A 24108-nucleotide genomic window follows, 5' to 3' on the forward strand; every position below is an offset into this window, starting at 1 on the left:
TTGTTTTGTGTTTATATTAGAATTCGGTAAGGCAAGTCTCCCCTCAAAATTTTCTTGGCTATTTTTTTCTTTTATCCTTTTAGGCAAGATTTAGAATCAATTTACGAGATACTCCCTTCAAAAAAAAATCTGTCTGGGATTTTGAAAAATTCACAAATAAATGGGATTATTAGCATCTTTTCATTATGGACTTTTCCTATCCAATAATATTATATACATATCCATTTATTGATCTTTTATATTCCACAGTGATAATAACAATGTTAATTAACATTTATTATGTACTTTGGGCCTGGCGCTGTGCTAAATCCTCAGCAATTATTGTTTCATAATCCTCAAAACAAACCTATGACATAGGTAATATTATCCCTGTTATATGAATAGAACAGATACACTCTTAAGCATTTAATAAGGCACTGCAATGAGGGAAATGACAGTTGTCTTGGCTAGAACAGGTTCATGGTTGTAAGATAAATATAAAAAAACAAAATGCGTTTTTTTTTTTTCAAAATGCTTTTTAAATTTATAGCTGTAAGAAAATTCCAACAGGGACTGGAGCTATAAAATATTTAAATTAAATTGAGTAAAAAATGTGTAAGACCCCTCAGGAGAAGAGTGGATGGGTATGACTGAAGTCAGGCTAGCTGAGTTCAGATCCCAGCTCTACTACTTACTAGCTGTGTGACTTTGGACAAATTACTTAACCTGTCTGTGTCAGTTTTGTCTGTAAAATAAGGATGGATAGATATTGCCAAGTTGTTCTTTGTTAATCCAGATTACCCATCTCACCAGCAGTGTATGAGAGTGTTGTCTCTACATCCTCTTGAAGCAATATGAAAGGCAGAAGGAAGCACAGAAATCATCAAGACCAGCCACCAAATCTTACCAATCAGGACTGAGCCTCAGAAAGGAATAATAGAATGCTCAGGGTCATATGGGGAAATAGTGATGGAGTCAGGTCTGGATAGACTTTTCGACGCACTCCTAGTGTTCTTTTCACTGGTGTAAGAATTCATGAATTCAACAGACATTCTATGAGCATTTACTGTATGTGAGACTTTTGTGCTAGATGCTAACCATCTGTGTCATTACATAATCCTTACCCTGTCTAAGATAAGTGTTTTTATCTCTGTATTTCCATTTTACAGCTGAGGAAACAGAATCAGAGAGGTTAAGTAACTCTCCCCACATCATACTACTAGACAGTGTTAGGGGAAAATTGGAACTCAGGTCTGTCTCCTTCGTGAGCCGCATCTTCTTTATACCATACCTCATACTTGCCCCTTTCAGATGTTTTCTCTTTCCTCTGATGTTCATTATCCTTTCTGAAGTTTCTTCCTTAATGCTCTGGAGTTGTTCACCCTCCTCATCCTGTTTTGACTGCCAGGCCAACCTCTGCTTTGTGGACATTGACAACCACTTCATTGAGCTGCCCGAGGACTTGCCTCAGTTTCCCAACAAATTGGAGTTTGTCCAGGAAGTCTCTGAGATTCTCATGGCATTTGGCATTCCCCCTGAAGGGAACCTTCATTGCAGTGAGAGCGCCTCCAAGCTGAAGAGGCTCCGGGCTTCTGAACTTGTCTCTGACAAGAGGAATGGGAACATTGCAGGCTCCCCTTTGCATTCCTACGAGCTCCTCAAGGAGAATGAAACGATCGCCCGGCTGCAAGCCTTAGTCAAGAGGACTGGGGTGAGCCTGGAAAAGGTAAGATGCTGTGTATGAGTCTGTGACAGGTTTGGTCTGTGCTAGGGTGCTGTCCTGGTGAGATAAAGTGTGGGGTGAGAAAGCACTCAGTTCTGGGCAAGGCATATTTGTGAGCAGTGAGAGAATGCTCTTGTACGGAGACTCTGGATTCAGTTCTGGCAAACATTGTCCGGTAAATGCTACTTAATCTAAATCTGGGTAGCTTCTCGCTTGGGCATCAAGGAGAGCCTGCTGTCATCTATGTGAATGCTACTGCAGAATGATTGGAGGGATGATGGTGGTAATCTTTGTGTTCAGACCTCTTTCAGATCCATTGCCTTGTGAATTTCACAGCAACCTAAAGCATACAGAGCAGGTATTGTTGTTTTATAACTCAAGAAACCGAAGCTTGAGAGCCTCCATTAAATGCCTAGTAAGTGGCTGACCTGAGGCTAGACCTGATCCTCTTGAACTGTAGTCCTGTGCTTTTTCTGGGGAGGTACTTAGCTTTCCATTTCCTGGCTTGGATGAGACTATCTCCTTTCTGTAGTTTTTTACCTATCTCTTCACCCTCCCCCATTCTCACTGTTCAGTTACTTTTGTACATTACATATAAACAAAATTGGCCATTGTAATCATTTTGTTGGGCTAATTTTTTAGTGAAGTGTGAAACATTTCATTTTCCTGCTTTATTTAGTTAGTAGAGCCGATATTTTTAAAAAACCATGGCCAGTTAAAGAGGAGCAGAGAAATATTTAGAGAGATTAAAAAGGTTAAGAAAGACATAGTAAGGAAAAATTCTTAGGGAGAAAGATAAAGAAAAGTGATATGGGGGAGAAAAATCAGAGAGACAAGGGAGAGCCAGAGTCTGGCCTTGTTACTTTGCATTTATCATTTTCTCATTGACTTCACAGATTCCCTCCTTCCCCTGACCCTTGAGATAAATAGTGACTTTTTCCTCTATTGCTGAATCTTATCTCTACTTCCATTAAATTGCTGGATATCTGCAAGTGGAACACCTTCATTTCTCTCTTCTCCATGTCAGAATCCCTTTCTTTCTTTTTTCTTCTCATTTTTTCCCTCTTTTGTTTATTTTCTCCATTTGCTGCAAAGTAAATGACCACTGGGGGAAGAAAACAGGTGAGTTGCATTTCTTTGGGATAAAAGTAAAAGTTTGTGTGTTTTTAACTGTTGTTTCTTTTTTGTAGCTGCAAGTGCGTGAAGACGCCAGCAGCAATAAGGATCTGAAAGTTCAGTGTGATGAAGAAGAACTCAGGATTTACCAGCTAAACATTCAGATCCGGGAAGTTTTTGCAAATCGTTTCACTCAGATGTTTGCAGATTATGAGGTGTTTGTCATTCAGCCCAGCCAGGATAAAGAGTCCTGGTTTACCAACAGGGAGCAGATGCAAAACTTTGATAAAGTGAGTATAATTCTGCGGGGGAGGTGGTGAAGAATGAGAAGATGCCAGACCCTCTAGAACATTTAACTGAAGATGAGTTTTTTTTCATAATATTACGTGCTAGAAACAAGTTCATGGTCCTTCTGCTGTTGATAAAATATAAGGTCTTGTTGCTTTAGAGTAGTGTGCTGATTATTACTGTCAGGTGATTTACCTTCCATCAGAGAGCTCTTAGACAAAGGTGCACATGTAGGTTGAACATCAGGATTCTGGGAGGATTGGTTGCCACAGTAGGTTACCTGAGTAAGTTGGGGCTAGTATGTCAAAGTTTCAGGATATCCGAAATTATATGAGTGTTAAAAAAACAATGAAGAGGGCCGGCTCCGTGGCTTAGCGGTTAAGTGTGCGCGCTCTGATGCTGGCGGCCCGGGTTCGGATCCCGGGAGCGCCCCGAGGCACCACTTCTCCGTCCAACGTGAGGCCGAGTCCCACGTACAGCAACTAGAAGGATGTGAACCTATGACATACAACTATCTACTGGGGCTTTGGGGGGAAAAAACTGAATAAATAAAATCTTTTAAAAAAACAATGAAGAGATTTTGTTGTTTGCTTTTCATAAAGACCTAGGAAGCTTCAGAGAAGAATTAACCTACTGGATCCCTTGGGTGCATTGACTTTGCTGGTCAAGGCTGATATTTCCTCTTCCCTCTTCCCTGTCAGTGACTGTCTGTTTCCTTTTGGTCCCACCAGGCATCATTTCTATCAGATCAGCCTGAGCCCTACCTGCCCTTCCTCTCAAGATTCCTGGAGACCCAGATGTTTGCCTCTTTCATTGACAACAAAATCATGTGTCATGATGATGATGATAAAGACCCTGTGCTACGGGTATTTGATTCCCGAGTAGACAAGATCAGGCTGCTGAATGTTCGGACGCCTACTCTCCGCACGTCCATGTACCAGAAGTGCACCACTGTGGATGAAGCAAGTGAGGCCTCCTTGTTGCTGTACTTTCTCGCTTCTTGGATTATGTCACTCATGTGTCCCTGTTCCTAAACATGCCAGCTTCTTTCCCTGTTTCTGCTTTTGCATAAGTTGTTCACTTTGCCTGAAATGCTCTTCCCTGTCTTTTTTGCTTGGCAGACTTTTCTCATCCTTTAACACTGTCAGTTAGGAATGGGTTCTGCTGTTGGTAGTAGAGATCTAACCAACAGTGGGTTAGACAGATGGGGGTTATTGTTCTCAATAGCAAGAAGTGCACAATTGGTGGTTGCTGGTGTTGGCTCAGCTGCTCAACAATGTAATCAGAAACTGAGATTCTATCTTTTTACTCAGCTATCCTTAGCATATTGACTTTTATATTTATGCTTGTTGCCTCATGGTTGCAAGAGGCTTTTTATGTTCACATTCAGAGCAAGAAGAGGAGAAGGTTGATGCCAGCTGTATTTTCCCTCTCGTTTCAGAAAGCAAAAGCTTTCCCAGAAATTCCCAATAACTTCCATTGTCTCATAGGCCAGAACCATATTCTGTGACCATCCCTAAGTGCAAGTGAGGCTGTGAAAATGAATGTTGAACTGGGTGTAATTTACCCTGAACAGTATCGGGGTTTTATTAGCAAGAAAGAAGGGGCGAATGGGTTATGAGTAAGCGATTGACACTTTGCCACAAAAACTTAACTGTATGTCTCCTCTGTGCAGCCTTCTCTGATGCCCTCAGGCTGGGTCGGTGGATTCCTCCTCTGTGCTCCAGTGGTGCTTGTTCTTGCCTCCCCTCTATAATAATCTCTCTTCTTTTGAGCTGTCATTATCAGGGAACAATTTAAGAGCAGAGACTGTATTTACTCATTTTCTTACCCCCAGTCCTTTAGCATTGTGCCCAGCACGTACAGATGTTAAAAAAAGTTGTTTGCTACATGCATGATTGAAAAGTCCTTTTTATTCAGAGGCCCCATCTAGATGAGTTTAGCTAGAGAATAGTCTCAGCTTTAGGTGTCAGATTAAATGGTGTGTTCACTTCCTTGTGGGATGTTCAGTGTCCTTGTTGTAGCCTTTTTGTATATTTTGTTCATTCATTTATTAAGTATTATGTACCTACTACATGCTCAACATATGGTAAGTGCTTTGGTCCTGGGGAGCTTGATGGGGATTTCTACAAGACTGTAGGTTTAGAGAAACATCTCCCAAGCCATCAGTTTAAATCAGGACTTCCCAGTCCTTTTATGTTGTGCTACACTTGAGAATGACGATATTTGTATGTGGCTCACTGGAATAAACAAGGGAGTCTGCTTATAGCTAGAGGCTCCAGTCAGTTGAGGCCTTACCCACCTGCCATAACGGTTGAGGCAATCAGTTCAGCCTATCTGTAATCCATTTGTTGAACACCAAACACTGCAGCCTACTGATTTGAATTAGAATTACTCTGGCCAGGACATGTGTTCTTATGGGCCTGTTAGAATGTGGGGTTTGGGATATGGAAGGAGGGTTAACTAACTTTCATTTGTATGACTCATTAAGGAAAATGGGTGTCACAGGACTCTTCAGGCAACCCTATGCTCTGCTCTCAGGGATAATGGGAATATCTTTGCCATTGGTATATTATGTAGTCTACCCCAGAGAGATGCACTCGAAATATGCTAAATCAGGGTTCTTGCCTCTGGCCTCAGATTCCTAGCCTAGAGGAGTAGTTCAGCCACCTCACCCCATCCCACATGGACACCTTAGCTTCTTGAACCAGTCTGATTGGAAAATGGTAAAAACATAACTACAGGGGTCTTTTTGGAGATCCTTTAAATTGTTACCTTTAGAAGAGATCTTGATGGCAATCACTTCTATTCACCCAGTAATTTTATAGATAAAGATGTTCCCCTGGCTCACCTTTGGTATCTCCAGGGCCTAGAATAGTGCCTGGCACATTTTAGACACTGAATAAATTCTGTCAAATCAGAGGAAGGGTTGGAGGAAGTGAGGGAGGCCCAAAGAGAAGGCGACTTGACCTAGGATAACAGGACGGCCCAAAGGTTGAGATGTTTTTACATGACTCTAGAAAATACCAAGAGAGTTACCAGTTTTTTTTGTTCCTACTCTTTAAAATTTTTGAGATATAATTGACATATAGTAAACTGCACATATTTAAAGTTTTGGTATATGTATACACTTAAATCAAGAACTAGCAAACATACCCACCACCCTCAAAAGTTTCCTCATGCCCTTTTGTAACATCACCATTCTGTCCCCTCCCACTCTCTCCCCAAATCCCGAGGCAACCACTGCTGTGATTTCTGTTACTATAGGGTTTTCATTATCTAGAATTTTATATAAATGGAATCATACAGTATCTGCTCTTTATTTAGTCTGGCTTCTTTTACTCAGCATAATTATTTGGAGATTTATTCATGTTCCTTTTTTTGCTGAGTAATAGTCCATTGTATGGGTATTTCTACAATTTGTTTATCTGTTTACTTATTGGTTGACATTTGGGCTATGAACATCTGTGTACGTATGTTTTCTTTTCCCTTGGATAAATACCTAAGAGTGATTTGTATGTTGACTTTTTAAAGAAACTGCCAAATTGTATTTCACAGTGGTTGTACTTTTTACGTTCCCACTAGCAGTGTATGAGAGTTATAGTTCCTCCACGTTGTTGCCAATATTTAGTATGGTCAGTGTTTTCAATTTAGCCATTCTAATAGGTTTGTAATGGTATTTCATTGTGGTTTTGATTTGCATGTTCCTGATGACTAATGATGTTGAACATTTTTTCTTTTGTTTATTTGGCATCCATTCCTCTTCTTTGGTGAAATGCCTATTTAAATCTTTTGCCCATTTTTTATTGGGTTGTTTGTTTTCTTATTCTGAGTTTCGAAAGTTCTTTATGTAATCTGGATACAAGTCCTTTATCAGATATATGATTTACAAGTATTTCCCCCGCTCTGTGGCTTATCTTTTTGTTCCCTTAACAATGTCTTTTGAAGAACAGAGTTTTAAATTTTGATAAGGCCTAATTTATCAGTTTCTTAAAAATGGATTATGCTTTTGGTGTTGTATCTGAGAAATTTTTGCCTAACCAAGGTCACAGATTTTTTTTCCCCTCTATATTTCCTTCCAGAAGTTTTAGGCTTTATATTTGGGCCTATGATCCATATCAAGTTAATTTTTGTAAGTAGTGAAAGCTAAGGGTCCAGGTTCATTTTTTTCCATATGGATATGCAGTTGTTCCAGCATCATCTGTTGAAAAGACTGCCTTCTCCAAGGAATTGCCTTTTAAGCTTTGCCAAAATATCAGTCATCTATGTACGTGTGAGTGTATTTGTTCTGTTTCATTAATCTATTAAACTACATTTACACCAGTACCACACTGTCTTGATTACTGTAGCTTTATATTAAATCTTGAAGTCAGGGAATGTTAGTCCTCCTTTATTCTTCTTTTTCTAAGTTGTTTTGGCTATTCTAGGTTTTGTATTTCACATATATTTAGAATCAGCTTACTGATTTCCACAAATAACCTTCTGAGATATTGTTTGGGATTGCCTTGAATCTGTAGGTCAATTTTTTTTTTTTTTTTTTTTTTTAAATAGATTTTATTTATTTTATTTTTTCCCCCCAAAGCCCCAGTGGATAGTTGTATGTCGTAGCTGCACATCCTTCTAGTTACTGTATGCGGGACTCGGCCTCAGGATGAACGGAGAAGTGGTGCCTCGATGCGCACCCGGGATCCGAACCCGGGCCACCAGCATCGCAGCGCGCGCACTTAACCACCAAGCCACAGGGCCGGCCCTGTAGGTCAATTTAGGGAGAATTGACATCTTAACATTATTGAGTCTTCTGATCCATGAACATGGCATACCTCTCCTTTTATCTAGGTAGTCTTTGATTTCTCTCGACAGTGTTGTGTAGTTTTCAGTGTACAAATTTTGCATATCTTTTGTCAGATTTATCCCTAAGTATTTCATATTTTTGGGTATTATTGTAAATGGTATTTTAAAATTTTAATTTCTGATTGCTCATTGTTAATATATAGAAATATAACAGTTTTGTATATTGATCTGTGTCTTGCAACCACACTAATTTTACTTCTAGTAGCTTTTTGTGCATTCTGTCAGATTTCTGTGTAAATAATCATTGTGCCTGTGAATAATGATCGTTTTACTTTTTCCTTTCCAGTCTGGCTGCCTTCTATGTCTTTTTCTTGCCTTATTGCACTGGCTAGAACCTTTACTACAATGTCAAATAGAAATGGTGAGAGTGGACATCCTTATCTTATTCCTGATTTTAGGGGGAAAGCATTCACCATTAAGGATGATGTTAGCTGTAGGTTTTTTGTGGATACCTCTTATCGGTTAAGGGTGTTTGTTTCTGTTACTAGTTTGCTGAGAGTTTTATCAAAAGTGGATGTTGTATTTTGTCAATGTTTTTTCTGCATCTATTGAAGTAATTATATAGATTTAGTTTTAGTTTGTTAATATGGTGAATTACATTGATTTTTGAATGTTTAAACCAACCTTGCATTTCTTATATAAACTTTATTTGGTCATGATGTATTATCCTTTTTGTATATTACTGAATGCACTGTACTAAAATTTTGTTTAGAATTTTTGCATCTTTGTTCATAAGGGATATTGGTTCGTAGTTTTTCTGTGATATCTTGGTCTGATTTAGTATTAGGATAATGTTGGCCTCAAAGAATAAGTTGGGAAGTATTCTCTCCTCTTCCATTTCCCAGAAGAGCTTGTGTAAGTGATATTTCTTCTTTAGCTGTTTGGCAGAATTCATTAGTGAAGCAGTCTGGGCCTGGAGTGTTTTTTTTCTGTGGGAAGGTTTTAAACTACAGATTCAATTTTAAAAATAGATATAGGGCTATTCACGTTATCTGTTTCTTCTTGAGTGAGCTTTGGCACTTTGTGTCTTTCAAGGAGTTTGTCCATTTCACTTCTTGTCAAATTCGTTGGCATTAAGTTATTCCTAATATTCCCTCATTAATATTTGTAGAATCTGTAGCAATGTTACTTCTCTTATTCCTGATATTGGTAGTTTGTGTCTTTTCTTTTTTATCCAGATCAGTCTGATTAGAAGTTTATTAGTTTTACTGATCTTCTGAAAGAACCAGGTTTTGGATTTATTCATTTTCTCTATTTTCTTTGTTTTTTTTTTTTTAAAGCCCCATCATTTTTATTATTTACTTATTTATTTATTTATATTTTTTGTTTATTGCAGTAACATTGGTTTATAACATTGTAAAAATTTCAGGTGTACATCATTATACTTCTATTTCTGCATAGATTACATCATGTTCACCACCAAAATACTAATTACAACCCATCACCACACACATGTACCGAATTATCCCTTTCACCCTCCTCCCTCCCCCCTTCCCCTCTGGTAACCACCAATCTAATCTCTGTCCCTATGTGTTTGTTTATTGTTGTTACTATCTACTACTTAATGAGGGAAATCCTACGGTATTTGACCTTCTCCCTCTGACTTATTTCACTTTGCATAATACCCTCAATGTCCATCCATGTTGTCACAAATGGCTGGATTTCATCGTTTGTTATGGCTGAATAGTATTCCATTGTGTATATATACCACATCTTCTTTATCCATTCGTCCCTTGATGGGCACTTAGGTTGCTTCCAAGTCTTGGCTATTGTGAATAACGCTGCAATGAACACAGGGGTGCATGTACCTTTACAAATTGGTGTTTTCAAGTTCTTTGGGTAAATACCCAGCAGTGGAATAGCTGGATCATATGGTAGTTGTATCCTTGATTTTTTGAGGAATCTCCATACTGTTTTCCATAGTGGCTGCACCAGTTTGCACTCCCACCAGCAGTGTATGAGAGTTCCCTTCTCTCCACATCCTCTCCAACACATGTTGTTTCCTGTCTTGTTAATTATTGCCATTCTGACGGGCGTGAGGTGACATCTCATTGTAGTTTTGATTTGCATTTCCCTGATAGTTAGTGATTTTGAACATCTTTTCATGTGTCTGTTGGCCATCTGTATATCTTCTTTGGAGAAATGTCTGTTCAGGTCTTTTGCCCATTTTTTAATTGGGTTGGTAGTTTTTTTGTTGTTGAGATGCATGAGTTCTTTATATATTTTGGAGATTAAGCCCTTATCAGATGTATGGTTTGCAAATATCTTCTCCCAGTTGTTAGGTTGTCTTTTCGTTTTGTTGATGGTTTCCTTTGCTGTACAGAAGCTTTTTAGTTTGATGTAGTCCCATTTGTTTATTTTTTCTATTGTTTCTCTTGCCCGGTCAGACATGGTGCTTGAAAATATGTTGCTAAGACCGATGTCAGAGAGCATACTGCCTATGTTTTCTTCTAGAAGTTTCATAGTTTCAGGTCTTAACATTCAAGTCTTTAATCCATTTGGAGTTAATTTTTGTGTATGGTGTAAGGTAAGGGTCTACTTTCATTTTTTTGCATGTGGCTATCCAGTTTTCCCAACACCATTTGTTGAAGAGACTTTCTTTTCCCCATTGTATGTTCTTGGCTCCTTTGTCAAAGATTAGCTGTCCATAGATGTGTGGGTTTATTTCTGGGCTTTCGATTCTATTCCATTGATCTGTGTGTCTGTTTTTGTGCCAGTACCATGCTGTTTTGGTTACTACAGCTTTGTAGTATATTTTGAAATCAGGGAGTGTGATACCTCCAGCTTTGTTCTTTTTTCTCAGGATTCCTTTAGCTATTCAGGGTCTTTTGTTGTTCCATATAAATTTTAGGATTCTTTGTTCTATTTCTGTGAAAAATGTTGTTGGAACTTTGATAGGGATTGCATTGAATCTATAGATTGCTTTAGGAAGTATGGACATCTTAATTATGTTAATTCTTCCAATCCAAGAGCACGGAATATCTTTCCATTTCTTTGTGTCTTCAGTTTCTTTCAGCAATGTTTTATAGTTTTCGGTGTACAAATCTTTCACCTCTTTGGTTAGGTTTATTCCTAGGTATTTTATTCTTTTTGTTGCAATTGTAAATGGGATTGTATTCTTAATTTCTCTTTCTGCTACTTCGTTGTTAGCGTACAGAAATGCAACTGATTTTTGTATGTTGATTTTGTATCCTGCAACTTTGCCATATTCGTTTATTTTTTTATTTATTTATTTATTTTTTTAAAGATTTTATTTATTTTATTTTTTCCCCCCAAAGCCCCAGTGGGTAGTTGTACGTCGTAGCTGCACATCCTTCTAGTTGCTGTATGTGGGACTCGGCCTCAGGATGAACGGAGAAGTGGTGCCTCGATGCACACCCGGGATCCGAACCCGGGCCACCAGCATCGCAGCGCGCGCACTTAACCACCAAGCCACAGGGCCGGCCCGCCATATTCGTTTATTACTTCTAAAAGTTTTCTGTTGGATTCTTTAGGGTTTTCTATATATAAAATCATGTCATCTGCAAATAGTGAGAGTTTCACTTCTTCCTTTCCAATTTGGATCCCTTTTATTTCTTTCTCTTGCCTGATTGCTCTGGCTAGGACTTCCAGTACTGTGTTAAATAGGAGTGGTGACAGTGGGCATCCTTGTCTGGTTCCTGTTCTTAGAGGGATAGCTTTCAGTTTTTCACCATTGAGGATGATATTAGCTGTGGGTTTCTCATATATGGTCTTTATTATGTTGAGGTACTTTCCTTCTATACCCATTTTATTCAGAGTTTTTATCATAAATGTATGCTGTATCTTGTATCATGCATTTCACTCTGGCCTTTGTTATTTCCTTTCTTGTATTTACTTTGGATTTAATTTGCTCATCTTTTTCTAGTTTCTTAAGATGGAAGCCAAAATCATTAATTTGAGACCTTTCTTCTTTTCTTAGATAGGGATTTAGTGCTATAAATCTTCTTTCAAATAATATTTTAATGACATACCACAAACTCTATCTTTTGTGTTTTTATTTTTATTCAGTTCAAAATGCCTTCTTATTTCCCTTTTGATTTCTTTTTTGACCAATGGGTTATTTAGAAGTGTGTTATTTAATTTTAAGATGTCATTATTGATTATTGCGGTCAAAGGACATACTTTGTATGATTCAAATTATTTTAAATTTATTGAGACTTAGTTTATACCCCAGAATATGGTATATTTTAAAAAATATTTGACTTTTTTTGTTGTTGTTCTCATTCAGAGAAAGCAATTGAGCTGCGTCTGGCAAAAATTGACCATACTGCAGTTCACCCCCATTTACTTGACATGAAGATTGGACAAGGGAAGTATGAGCCGGGGTTCTTCCCTAAGCTGCAGTCTGATGTGCTTTCCACTGGACCAGCCAGCAACAAGTGAGTCAACCCCAGGGCTTCCCTGATCAAGCTACCTAATCACGGTGATGAGGGTCATCCAGTATCTGGGCGAGAGCTGGTAGAAGACTCCTGAATTTTGTAAAGCAAATGTGGAGAAGACCCAGACTATCTAGGTCGTTCACTTATTTGAACAAGAAAACAGGTGACAAAGTATCATCAGCTCCAGTCTCCACTATGCATATTGGGATAGTTCCACATGCCCAGGACCTGCAAAAAGCCAGGCTGTGGATAGGCTGAGATCATTTCACAACTGAATCTCATACAACACCAGCTAGCATTGTGTCTTTAATAAGTGGTGATTGAAATAATTGGAGACTGAACTGAAAGTAGATAACTTAGCAGGGTTGCTCTTCTTTAGTTACTTTTGGAGATGAGTGTGTCAAAGCCCAGACAGAGTTGGTTGAGTAAAGTTTTGGATCTGCATGTGAAGTTTTTGTAGATGTTTCAAGAGAGATATGTCTATGTTCCCTGGGGTGTTACCTCTTTTTTGCCCAGTCACCAATCTTTAAGCTATTCTTCCTCAAGGTCTCTGAGCTATCTCTCTTGACTTCTTGGTGGTCCTTAGATATTCAAGTTTTCTTGTGTCAATTGACCTTACTTTCTTAGTGGAATGTTCTTAATTGCCTGCTTTGATTCTGTCAGGTGGACGAAAAGGCATGCCCCTGCCCAGTGGAGGCGGAAAGATCGGCAGAAGCAACACACAGAACACCTACGTTTAGACAATGACCAGAGAGAGGTAAAACACCTTAAGAATGACAAGGAATGGCCCTGTTATCATCCTACGTTCTCCTTCTCTTTGCCATTTCTTTGGCTTCTGGTCTGATTCAAATGTCCTAATAACAATGACCTTTCCCCATAAAAGGGTAAATAATGGGGTTATTTCCTGATACCTGATACTTGAGCCTAGGTTATGACAAATCCAGGATGTACGATGTTCTGCAAATGACAGCTAGCCATTAACCATGTAGATCCTCTCCCTGAGCCAGGCCCTGTTTGCAGCCCCATTCAGGAATGATGTCAGTGCATAGAAGAGATCCTTTCACTGTCCTTTCAGTACTCACTCACACGTGATACTCTGTTCCTGGGGACTGTGACAGGAACCTCAGAAAAAGAGTCTGAAACTTGGGAGAAATCCTTTTAAAATTTGAGACTTTTTTTGTGTGTGTGTGGTATGGTAGTAAAGAAGTTAATTCTTTTAGAGTGAGAAGGAAGAAAAGCTGAACTTGGGTTAGTGCTGTGAATCTCTGAACCTGGAGAGGGGGGCACTTTTTCGCTATTTTTTGTGTATCTTAACTTAAAACAGATAATCTTGACGTGTTTTTTCTTAGAGGAGCAAAGAAGAGGAATGTTATCATTAGGTGCTTGGGGATTGAGGCTTCTTGAATTGACCTCCTGAGTCCTCATTGCTTGTAAACTGAGTTTCTCAGCTCTACTATAATTTGTTCCCAGGAAAGTTTCTAGTTGGAGACCCTGCGTTACTTAGCCACAGAGAAGTTGTGAAAATGGAGCTTCACCTTCAGAAACCTATTTCAGGAACTTCTCTTTGAGAAAAGACCCTGCAATTTGCATTTTATGCATATAAAACCCAATACAACATATTGTTTTCATGTGTCTGGCACCTCTGTGAATGGGAGAATAAGATATTTTTGCCTTTTCTGTTTTTTAAAGGAATAAATTAAAATTGCACGGTATGGTTATGAATTTTTAACTGCTGATTTATAGGATACAGTTGTGCTTAAAGTTTTTGTGAGGCTGGTGTAAAGGGTATTGGGTATTGGTGTTATTTTAAGTCTCTCCTGGGTCTTCCACCTCACTTCCATATTTCTTCTTTCAGCAGTGTTCATTGAGCACGTTTTCTTGGTCAAAATCCCTGTAGTAAGCACTTTAAGATATAAAGGTGACAAGGAGGTAGCCATGTCCTCAGGGAATACCAGTTTATTAAGGGAGCAAAGTCAGGTACACAAATAACTTCAGTAGAAGAGTCTTTTGAAAGGGCCGTATGAGAGGCAAGCCAGTGTTTGATCCCTGATCAGAGACAGCAGTGGTCAGTTCTACCTGGGTGGTCACCAAACGAGACTGTTTGCTGGAGCTGGCACCTGTTTAAGCCTTGGAGGATGATAGGATTGTCAGAGACAAAGAAGAGCATTTCAAGTAGAGGAAGTGCAGGATCAAAATCTTAGTGGCGGTTGTGTAAGGAGGCTGTGGGCAGAATATTTTGGAGGAAGGGGGTCCTGGAGGTAGCTAGCAAGTTAGGAGGGACGTAGCAGTAGTCCAGATGATCATAATTGAAGCCTAACCTTGGGGGTTGGGAGTAGGGGCAGATTGAGGGGCCAGAAGAGAGAATGGACAGAATTGTACTAGTGGAATAAACATGGGAGGGGAAGGAGGAGGTCTGGGGTAAAAGTCTTGATTATAAATCTGGGATACTGAGAGGATGTCAGTGTGCAGTTCGCTCACTGATGTGAGTTCTGTGTTAAAACAGCATATGGAGAATCACCAGCACACTGTAGAATAGCCGAACATGCAGTTGTTGTTTTGAGTGTGCATTCTTATTTCCCAGGTCCTAATTTAGCAAGGTTGTACTTGATGATACCAAGGGTAGATATCTTTGATATGGGCAGCGGAGTTAAACCCCTCCCAGCTTGGTAGGGAGAATGATTTTCTCAGTAGTACTCTGAGATTTGGGTGGGTTTGCACACTGAGCTATACGTGTTACAGCCATGTGTTTTTTACCTTTTGTATCATTAAAGCAAAGGTATTTACAGTATTAATGGAGTGCTTTGCATCAGAGAAAACAGAACTCATCATATTATCTCAGTTTTTCCCTTTGATACAAGGAAAGAGGCAGTAAGAAAGTGTGGGGTGATAGTGCCCTCTTCAGGCATCCATCAGTACTGGTGGCCTGTGGTTTGTGTGTAAGAGTCTTTGATTTTTCCTTTTGCTGTAGAAGTACATCCAGGAAGCCAGGAGTATGGGCAGCACCATCCGCCAACCCAAACTGTCCAACCTCTCCCCGTTAGTGATTGCCCAGACCAACTGGAAGTTTGTGGAGGGTCTGCTAAAGGAATGTCGCAACAAGGTGAGCTGTGGACGCCTCTGTATGTGTGTGGGTTCCCTGGGCAGCAAGGTGAGGCCAGGGCCTGGCTCTGACCACTCTGTCTTGGTTTTAAAAATATTGTAAATACAATGGGATAGTACTAATTTTAAGATCCTGTTAACTTGGAATTAGGTGTATTTGTTTTAAGTAAAATATACCATTAATTGAGAGCGAGCACACTCTGCTTGATGTAAACTTAATATGTATTCCCTAAAACTGAGAGAGAGATGTAGTTTCTAATTTTAGACATCTTACATTACTTACTTGAAATCATTGTAGTTGAATTGTCTTCAACAGATTAGTCTTACACATGTGAAAATGTTTTTGCTTCTTTATTTTAATTTGATAGCATTGGTCTCATATGCCTAGAAACAAGAATTTACTGAGTGCTAGTAAATTTTATAATGTGCCAGGCTAAAGTGTGTTATTCAGTTTTAAACTTGGGATGTTTTTCTCAATTCTACAAAGGCAGCCTCTTTTTTTAAGCTTTATTGAGGTATAATTGATATACAGAAAATTGCACACATTTAATGTACACATCTTGATGAGTTTGGACATATGCATACACCCGTGATACTATCACCACAATCAAGATACTGAACATATCTGTCACTTCCAAAAGTTTCCTTGTGTTCTTTTGTGGGTTTTTTTTTGGTTTGTTTTTGTGGTAAGAAGACTTGACATGAGATCTATCCTCTTAACATATTTTAAAGTGCACAATATTATATTGTTAATTGTAGGTACTATGTTGTACACCAGATCTCCAGAGCTTATTCATCTTGCATACTGAAACTTCATACCCACCAAGCAACAATTCCCTGTTTTCCCGTCCCCCCCGCCCCGGCAACCACTGTACTATTCTCTGCTTCTGTGAGTCTAACTATTTTAGATACCTCATATGGATGGAATCATGTAGTATTTGTCCTTCTGTGACTGGCTTGCTTCACTTAGCATAATGTCCTCCAGGTCCATCCATGTTGCTGCAAATGGCAGCATTTCCTTGTTTGTTTGTTTTTTAATCAGTTATTTTAATTTTGTTTATTTATTTTTTCCCCCAAAGCCCCAGTAGATAGTTGTATGTCATAGCTGCACATCCCTCTAGCTGCTGCATGTGGGACGCGGCCCCAGCATGGCCGGAGAAGCGGCGCGTCGGTGCTCGCTGCGGATCCAAATCCGGGCCGCCAGCAATGGAGTGCGCACACCTAACCGCTAAGCCACGGGGCCGGCCCACCATTTCCTTGTTTTTAAAATGTTATTCCCCTGTATGTGTATACCACATTCTGTGTATCCATTCATCTGTTGATGGACACTTGTGTTGTTTTCATATCTTGGCTATTGTGAATAATGCTGCAATGAACATGGGGTGTAGGTATCTCTTGGGGATTCTGATTTTAGTTCTTTTGGATATATACTCAGAAGTAGGGTTGCTGGATCAAAAGACAGTCATTCTTAATTTTTAATATTTTATTTATAAATGTAATTTCTTTTCTAATAAAAATGTAGCCTTTCAACCAAGTCAGTATACCATACTTTTTAGGACAGTTAACTAACTCAGCCTCTACCACATCCTGTTTATGCATCAATGGAAAAAAAAGACTTTCCTGCATTTTCATTTTTTAAGTGGTGGTCATTTATAGGATAAAATCAAATATACTTTCTCTTGCAGAAGAAATTACGATTATAAGTTAGATTGATATATCATTACTAATAATTTGAACTAAGGTGTTTTAGAAAAAGCTTCTGTCTGTTCACTCTGAGTCACCGATATCTGTGATTTTTCCACATGATGTTGTCTTTTCTGCCATCGAGAACATTGGTGATGCTGCCTTTCTTGAAAGGGGGCTTCTCTATTGTCTCTGAGATTTGTTTTCCAAGCCACTAACATTCATTCTCAAGTTTTGAGATGCGTGCCTGGGCACTTGGGTTGCATTATGTCCACTGCCTTGTCAACAATGACTGGAAAATACATCCCAATTTCAGAGATGTTAATATGTGGAAAGATGTACATCTTAGAATTGAAGAAATACGGTAATCAGTCTGACACTGCCAAGTGTTGGCTAGCATGTGGAGCAGCAGAAGTGGAAATTGGTATGACCACTTTGGCAAAACAGCATAGCATTATCTAGTATTCTTCTCCTAGGTAGCGCTCCCCAGAGAAACCTTTGCAGCGTGACCCAGGAGATATGTACAAGAAGATAGGGCAGCATTCTTTGTAATAGCCCCAAAAGGGAAACAACCCAAATGCCAATCAGTAGGAAAATTAATAAATTGTAGTATATTCATATGATAGAATGCTATACAATGATGGAAATTGGCAGTAGCCATCAACAGGGATGAATTTCACAAACATAAAGTTGAGTGAAAAAGCAAATCACAAAAGAAAACATACAGGCAAAACTAAACTACATTGTTTAGGAATGCAAATATAGGTGATAATCATTTCCTTGCTTTTCTGTAGTTTTATTGTGCAAGTCAGAGTAGTGATCACTTCTAGAGTGGGAAGGTGTTTGGAGAGGGCACATGGGGTGCTTCAAAGGTATAGAAGGGCAATATTTTATTTCTTAACCCAGATGATGGTTATAATAGTGTAATTGCGTGTATACATTTACACACACACTTATACATGTACATATATATATGTGAATGTATATGAGATATATTTCACAGCAAAAAACATTAAAAATAGCAACACTGAGGGGCTGGCCCTATGGTGTAGCGGTCGGGTGTGTGTGCTCTGCTTCGGCGGCCCGAGGGTTCACGGGTTTGGATCCCAGGTGCGCACTGACGCACCACTTGTCAAACCATGCTGTGGTGGCGTCTCATATGGAGTGGAGTAGGATGGGCATGGATGTTGGCCTGGGGGTGATCTTCCTCGGCAAAAAGAGGAAGATTGGCATTGGCTGTTAGCTCAGGGCTGATCTTGCTCACAAAAAAAAAAAAAGAAAAATTTACACTGGAAAGAAATATGGCAAAGTGTTGAGTTGTTGCTTCTGAAAGATAGGATTGGGGATGATTTTTTTCCTGCTCTTGAGATTTTTATATGTCACAAATTTATAATGTGATTAAATCTTACTTAAGAACTTAGACTTAATGTTTGAGCAGACTTAGGTTTGAAGGCCAGATCTACTACTTCTTTGCTGTGTGATTTTTATCAAGTTACTTAAGTTCTCTGACTGCAATTTCCTTATCAGTAAATTGGGAACAATAATAATACTCATCTCATAGAGTTATTAGGAGGCTTGCACGAGATAATGCAATGCTTAATACAGTGCCTGGCACACAGTAATAAAAGCTGCAATTATCATCATAAAGCGTGTGTTTTTTTTGGTTTTGTTTTATAATAAGATTTTGAAAATTTTTACCTAAATTATTCCTCCTCAATTTTTTATCCCCTTGACAGGTACTTCAGATATATTTCTAGGATTAAGTGCTTGAAGACCTTGTTAAATAAGGTCAATTAAACCGTGAGAATCAGAGAATGTCAGAAGTGAGCATGACCAAAGGGTTTTATTTAACTCGTTTCACCTCATAAATGCAAAAACTGAATCCAGAGTGATGAAATCACTTGTCCAGGGTCATACAGTGATTGCTGTGTTCTTATCTTCTTAACTAAATTTTAAAGAATGCACTCCACTATAACCTGACCTACGTAGTGGAGAGTAGATATACCCTACGTCTCTGGCTCTTACTCCTCTTGTCCCTCCCAGGCCAGCAGCTGTGCTGTGCAGGAGGCCACAACCCTCTCCAGTTGGATGTGATCCTGTTCACTGTGGTTATCTAATGTTACTGACTGATTCCTTATAGACCAAGAGGATGCTAGTGGAGAAGATGGGCCGAGAGGCTGTGGAGCTTGGGCACGGGGAGGTAAACATCACAGGCGTGGAAGAGAATACCTTAATTGCCAGCCTTTGTGACCTCTTGGAAAGGATCTGGAGTCATGGGCTACAAGTAAAACAGGTAATGAATGTCTTGCCTCTCCTTGCTGAACAAACTGTCTTGTCCTTTTACTAGCTTTCCCATACTCTTCCAGTATGGCTGGCTCTGAAGAATGGTGCACAGTACATATGGAGTGAGACTTGAGAATAGCTAAACAACCAACCAAGTAAATAGATGTGATCCAAACTGTTTTCTTAAAAAATAAGCTTTATAAATCTGCATGTTGGTGAGACATTTTAAAAGTGACATCTTCCTTCTTGCAAATAGAGCTGAAGGCTAAACTGATAGATCCTGTTGGGCAGCTGGGCCTAGTCTGGAGATGAAACACAAAAGAGAGTGAGAATGTGGAACTCAGAAGTACCGAACATACTCTAAGGGTCCTTCACTACATTCTCAGTAGAAAAAGCTCTGTTAACAATTCTTTTATGTGCAGATGGCTTAACCATCTAAAGACTTAAGAGAAGACTGCAGGAAGTTAAGTTTGATTTTTTTTATTGCTTAATACTCAGAGAATTTTCTTATTTTTTTTTTTTTTTTTTTTTTTTTTATTTTTTGTTTATTGCAGTAACATTGGTTTATAACATTGTAAAAATTTCAGGTGTACATCATTGTACTTCTATTTCTGCATAGATTACATCATGTTCACCACCAAAATACTAAGAATTTTCTTATTTCAAAATACTCTACTTTGAATAGCTAGTCAAGATGGACAGCTTTTACTTTTAAGCATTTTTAAATTTGAAAAGGACTTCAAAAGTTTTCAAAAGGAATTTTATTATGGACAAATTAGAAAATATGTATAAGTATCCAGCATATGTTTATCGAGGGCCTACAGTGTGCCAAACACTGTTGTAGGCACTTGAGATGCCTCAGTGAACAGAACAGACCACAAGCTCTGCCCTGCTGGAGTTCCCATTCTCATGGGTATAGAGACGGGCTACCACTCTTTTGTCCTTCAAAACATTTTTCTGTGCACATACACCCGTATACAGGTGTATATTTAAAAATCCAGCAGAACCACAATGAGATACATTTTCACACTTAACTAGGATAGCTAAAATAAAAAAGACAGACAGTATAACAAGTGGTAGTAAGGATATAGAGAAATTAGAACCTTCGTACATTGCTAGTGGGAATGTAAAATGGTGCAGCCACTTTGGGAAACAGTCTGGCAGTTCCTGGAAGTGTTAAACATAGCGTTACCATATGATCCAGCAAGTCCACTTCTAGTTATGTACTCAAGAGAGATGGAAACACATGTCTACATAAAAACACGTACACAAATGTTCATAGCAGCGTTATTGCTAATAGGCCCAAAGTGGAGGAACCCAAATGTCCATCAGCTGATGAATAGGTAAACTAAATGTGATATATCCATACAGTGGAATATTATTCAGCAGTAAAGGGAATGAAGTGTGGATACATGGTAAAACATGGATGAACTTTGACAACATAGTAAGTGAAAGAAGCCAGTCACGAAAGACCACATATTGTATGATTCCATTTATATAAAATGTCCAGAATAGGCAAATCCATAGATTTGTAAAGCAGATTAGAAGAAAATGCCAGAGGCCGGAGGGAGGAACAGGGAGGGACTGCTGTTGGGTAATGGGGTTTCTTTTTAGGGTGATGAAAACGTTCTAAAATTAGGTAGTAGTGGTGGTTGCACAACTGTGAATATACTAAATACTAGATTTTTTTTTTTTGTACAGAAAATTTAACGCTTTATAAGGGTGAGTTTTATGGTAATGTGAATTATATCTTAATAAAGCTATTTTTTAAAAAACCCAAATGGGATCATATGGTACATAATGTTTTGTAACTTTGTTTTTTTTCATTTCATAGTATTTTTTCCATGTCCTTAACTAATTTTTAGATGATAGTATAGTAAGTATTTAAGAGCTCAGACTAAAATCAGGTAGACCTGGGTTTGATTCCCACTTAATAATTTTATGAAACTGAGCAAGGTACCTAGTTTTTCTAAGCTTCTCTTTCATCTTACGTATGATGGAATTTTAGAAGTACCCACCTCCATAGGATTCTTCTGAGGATTTGATAAGATAATTCATGTAAAGCACTAAGCTCAGAGCCTGGTATCTGGGAGGTTCTCTGTAAATATTTGTGGTTATTATTATTCTAAAATCTTAGTGTTTTTTTTTTTTTTTTTAAAGATTTTATTTATTTATTTTTTCCCCCCAAAGCCCCAGTAGATAGTTGTATGTCATAGCTGCACATCCTTCTAGTTGCTGTATGTGGGACGCAGCCTCAGCATGGCCGGAGAAGTGGTGTGTCGGTGCACGCCCGGGATCCGAACCTGGGCCGCCAGCAGCGGAGCGTGTGCACTTAACCGCTAAGCCACGGGGCCGGCCCTAAAATCTTAGTTTTAATTACTGTATCCGTTTTATAGATGTGCCATATTTGAATCAATCCATTAGTGGTCATTTAGGTTATTTCTGATTTTTCAGTATTATAAACAACAGTGTGATTATAGATTTTTTTAACTGTTAAAAATTGTGTATCACGGGGCCGGCCCCATGGCTTAACGGTTAAGTGTGTGCGCTCTGCTGCTGGCGGCCCAGGTTCGGATCCTGGGTGCGCACCGACGCACCGCTTCTCCGGCCATGCTGAGGCTGCGTCCCACATACAGCAACTGAAGGATGTGCAGCTATGACATACAACTATCTACTGGGGTTTTGTGGGAAAAAATAAATAAATAAAATTAAAAAATCACATCATAAAATTTTGAGAGTCCTGTAGTGTAGTAGCAACGCTATGGGCTTTGGAGTCAGAAAGACTTGGATTTGATTCCTAGCCCACTAGATGACTTCAAGTGACTTGCAATTTTTGTCTCATCTTCCTTATCCATAATACAGAGTTAATAAAACCTACCTTTCAGGGTTGTTATTATAATTAGATGTAATAAAAATAAGTACCCGGCATGTGGTGAGTATATAACATATGACAGTTATTATTATATTACATGAAGAATTTCTGTTTTTTTCCTTTTCTCTGTAACAAATGAGTAGAATATACATAATCATTTTATCATTTTCCTTAAAGTTTAGCAAGCCTGGCACTATAGTTGAGCTCTTTCAGCTTTTTGGTAAAACATATGCCCCCAAAACTTTGTAATATTTGCCATAAAAATCTCGAGGGAGTTCGTGAGGCTTCTGCATTTTAAAAAATAATACCATATCTTCACGTGTTCTAAACCTGTCCCCTGAGGCTTTGCAGCCGTAGTCAGCAAGAATTCCCACAGCATGGGGCATTTCTTTTGGAACCCCTTTGATTCCTCTCTCAGTTTGGATAGACAGAGGCTGCTTGTTTGGTGAGAAACCTGTACAAAATAATGAGGGCTTTTCAGTTGAGGTTCCGTTTTCTTCTGAGTCCTGCTTTTGGAGCACTGAAAGGGAAGCACTGACGGTGTCAGCAGAGGGTCTGTGCTTGTTGGCATGGCGTTTATGCCCTCAGGGACACATGTTCAGCTGGGGATTGACCCCGACTATCTGTGTTGGGTTCTTCCAGCATGTTCTCCTTAGGCCTCCATTTTGCTAACCTGTATATGGAGGACCTTTCTCCTGCTGAGACTTTCTTCAGTTATGTTCCAGACCAAAGGTTATAACCTTGTTACCTGGTCTTCTCCATCATGCCAGTTGTGCGTGATCATGCCATCTCCCAGACTGTGACCAAATTCACTCTCAGGGAGTGCTCTTATCGCCCCCTTCTGGGGGCACCTTACTGAACGACTACCCATTTTATCTACTCAGAGAGTAGGGAGAACCCAAGCAGCCGTTTTTGCTGCTTACTTCCTAAATTTTGTTTTTAACGGTGACTGCCTGCATGCAGGGCTGCCTACAGCAAGTCCTCATAAGAACCTCTGTTATCCTCACGACTCTCTTTGGCTTTCAGTGACATTTTCCAGGAACATGGGCATCTTTCTCTAGTATATTTTTCTGACAATAAAAGGTGAGGTTTGGTTTTTCATACTGGTTTTGTAACTGCTGCCATTTGGGGACTGGTAAGTGAAAAGGGATTGTTTCTCGCCTTTCATGCATATGACATTCTTGCAGAATCTGGTGCTATCTATACATTTTGTGGCCACATCCCCAAATGGGTAGTCAGGCTATATTGAACCTTGCAGTCTCCATCAGCCCCTTTGCCAAAAGGACAAGAATAATTGGAAAGACCCCCGTGCCCTCTCACTAAGCTTCAGCCCAGCTGCTGCTCTCTCACTCTTCCCTTTGCTCTCCCTCCTCACCAGCATGATCACTGTGAGCCAGAGCATCCTTCCAGCACGGCGGCCTGGTGTTGCTCTTGCCTTTGGCTCTTCAGCATCATTGCATGTGAGGGCTCTCTGGTGACCAGCTGTATTTAGAGTGTGTCACGTCCACACAGGCTGCCTTCCTAGTCTGCCTAGATGCTGGGGATACAGTGATGAATAGGTCTGAGTCCTGCCCTTGTAGGAGCCTACTCTAATGGTTTTGGTAAATGGATGGATGAATGGATTTCTAGAAATCGAATTACTAAATCAAATAGCGTAAATATTTTAAGCTCTTGTATTGTCTTCTACTATATTGTATTAATATGCCAGTTAGTAACAGTGTTTAGGAGTTGTAAGTCTCGTTGGTGTTGTTGGACATCTGTTTTTTCAAATATTTGGTATTTCAATGAATAAAAAATGGTCTTTTCTAGTTTTA

General features: G+C 39.2%; 1 protein-coding gene across 3 annotated transcripts in view; it reads left to right on the top strand.

Moving 5' to 3' along the window:
* The window catches only part of DENND5A (DENN domain containing 5A), a 93978-nt gene that overhangs the window by 54782 nt on the left and 15088 nt on the right, over positions 1-24108 (top strand). For all 3 annotated transcript variants that reach the window (XM_087433239.1, XM_087433240.1, XM_087433238.1), the window contains exons 6-12: positions 1388-1705; positions 2893-3108; positions 3838-4072; positions 12207-12357; positions 13021-13114; positions 15326-15457; positions 19280-19432. In XM_087433239.1, the coding sequence (XP_087289365.1) occupies positions 1388-1705; positions 2893-3108; positions 3838-4072; positions 12207-12357; positions 13021-13114; positions 15326-15457; positions 19280-19432 (1299 nt within the window). The remainder of the gene's footprint in view (positions 1-1387; positions 1706-2892; positions 3109-3837; positions 4073-12206; positions 12358-13020; positions 13115-15325; positions 15458-19279; positions 19433-24108) is intronic.

This window comes from Ceratotherium simum, chromosome 7 (assembly GCF_057802395.1).
Source record: "Ceratotherium simum simum isolate JZ-2026a chromosome 7, ASM5780239v1, whole genome shotgun sequence".
In the NCBI taxonomy this organism is placed as follows: domain Eukaryota; kingdom Metazoa; phylum Chordata; class Mammalia; order Perissodactyla; family Rhinocerotidae; genus Ceratotherium; species Ceratotherium simum.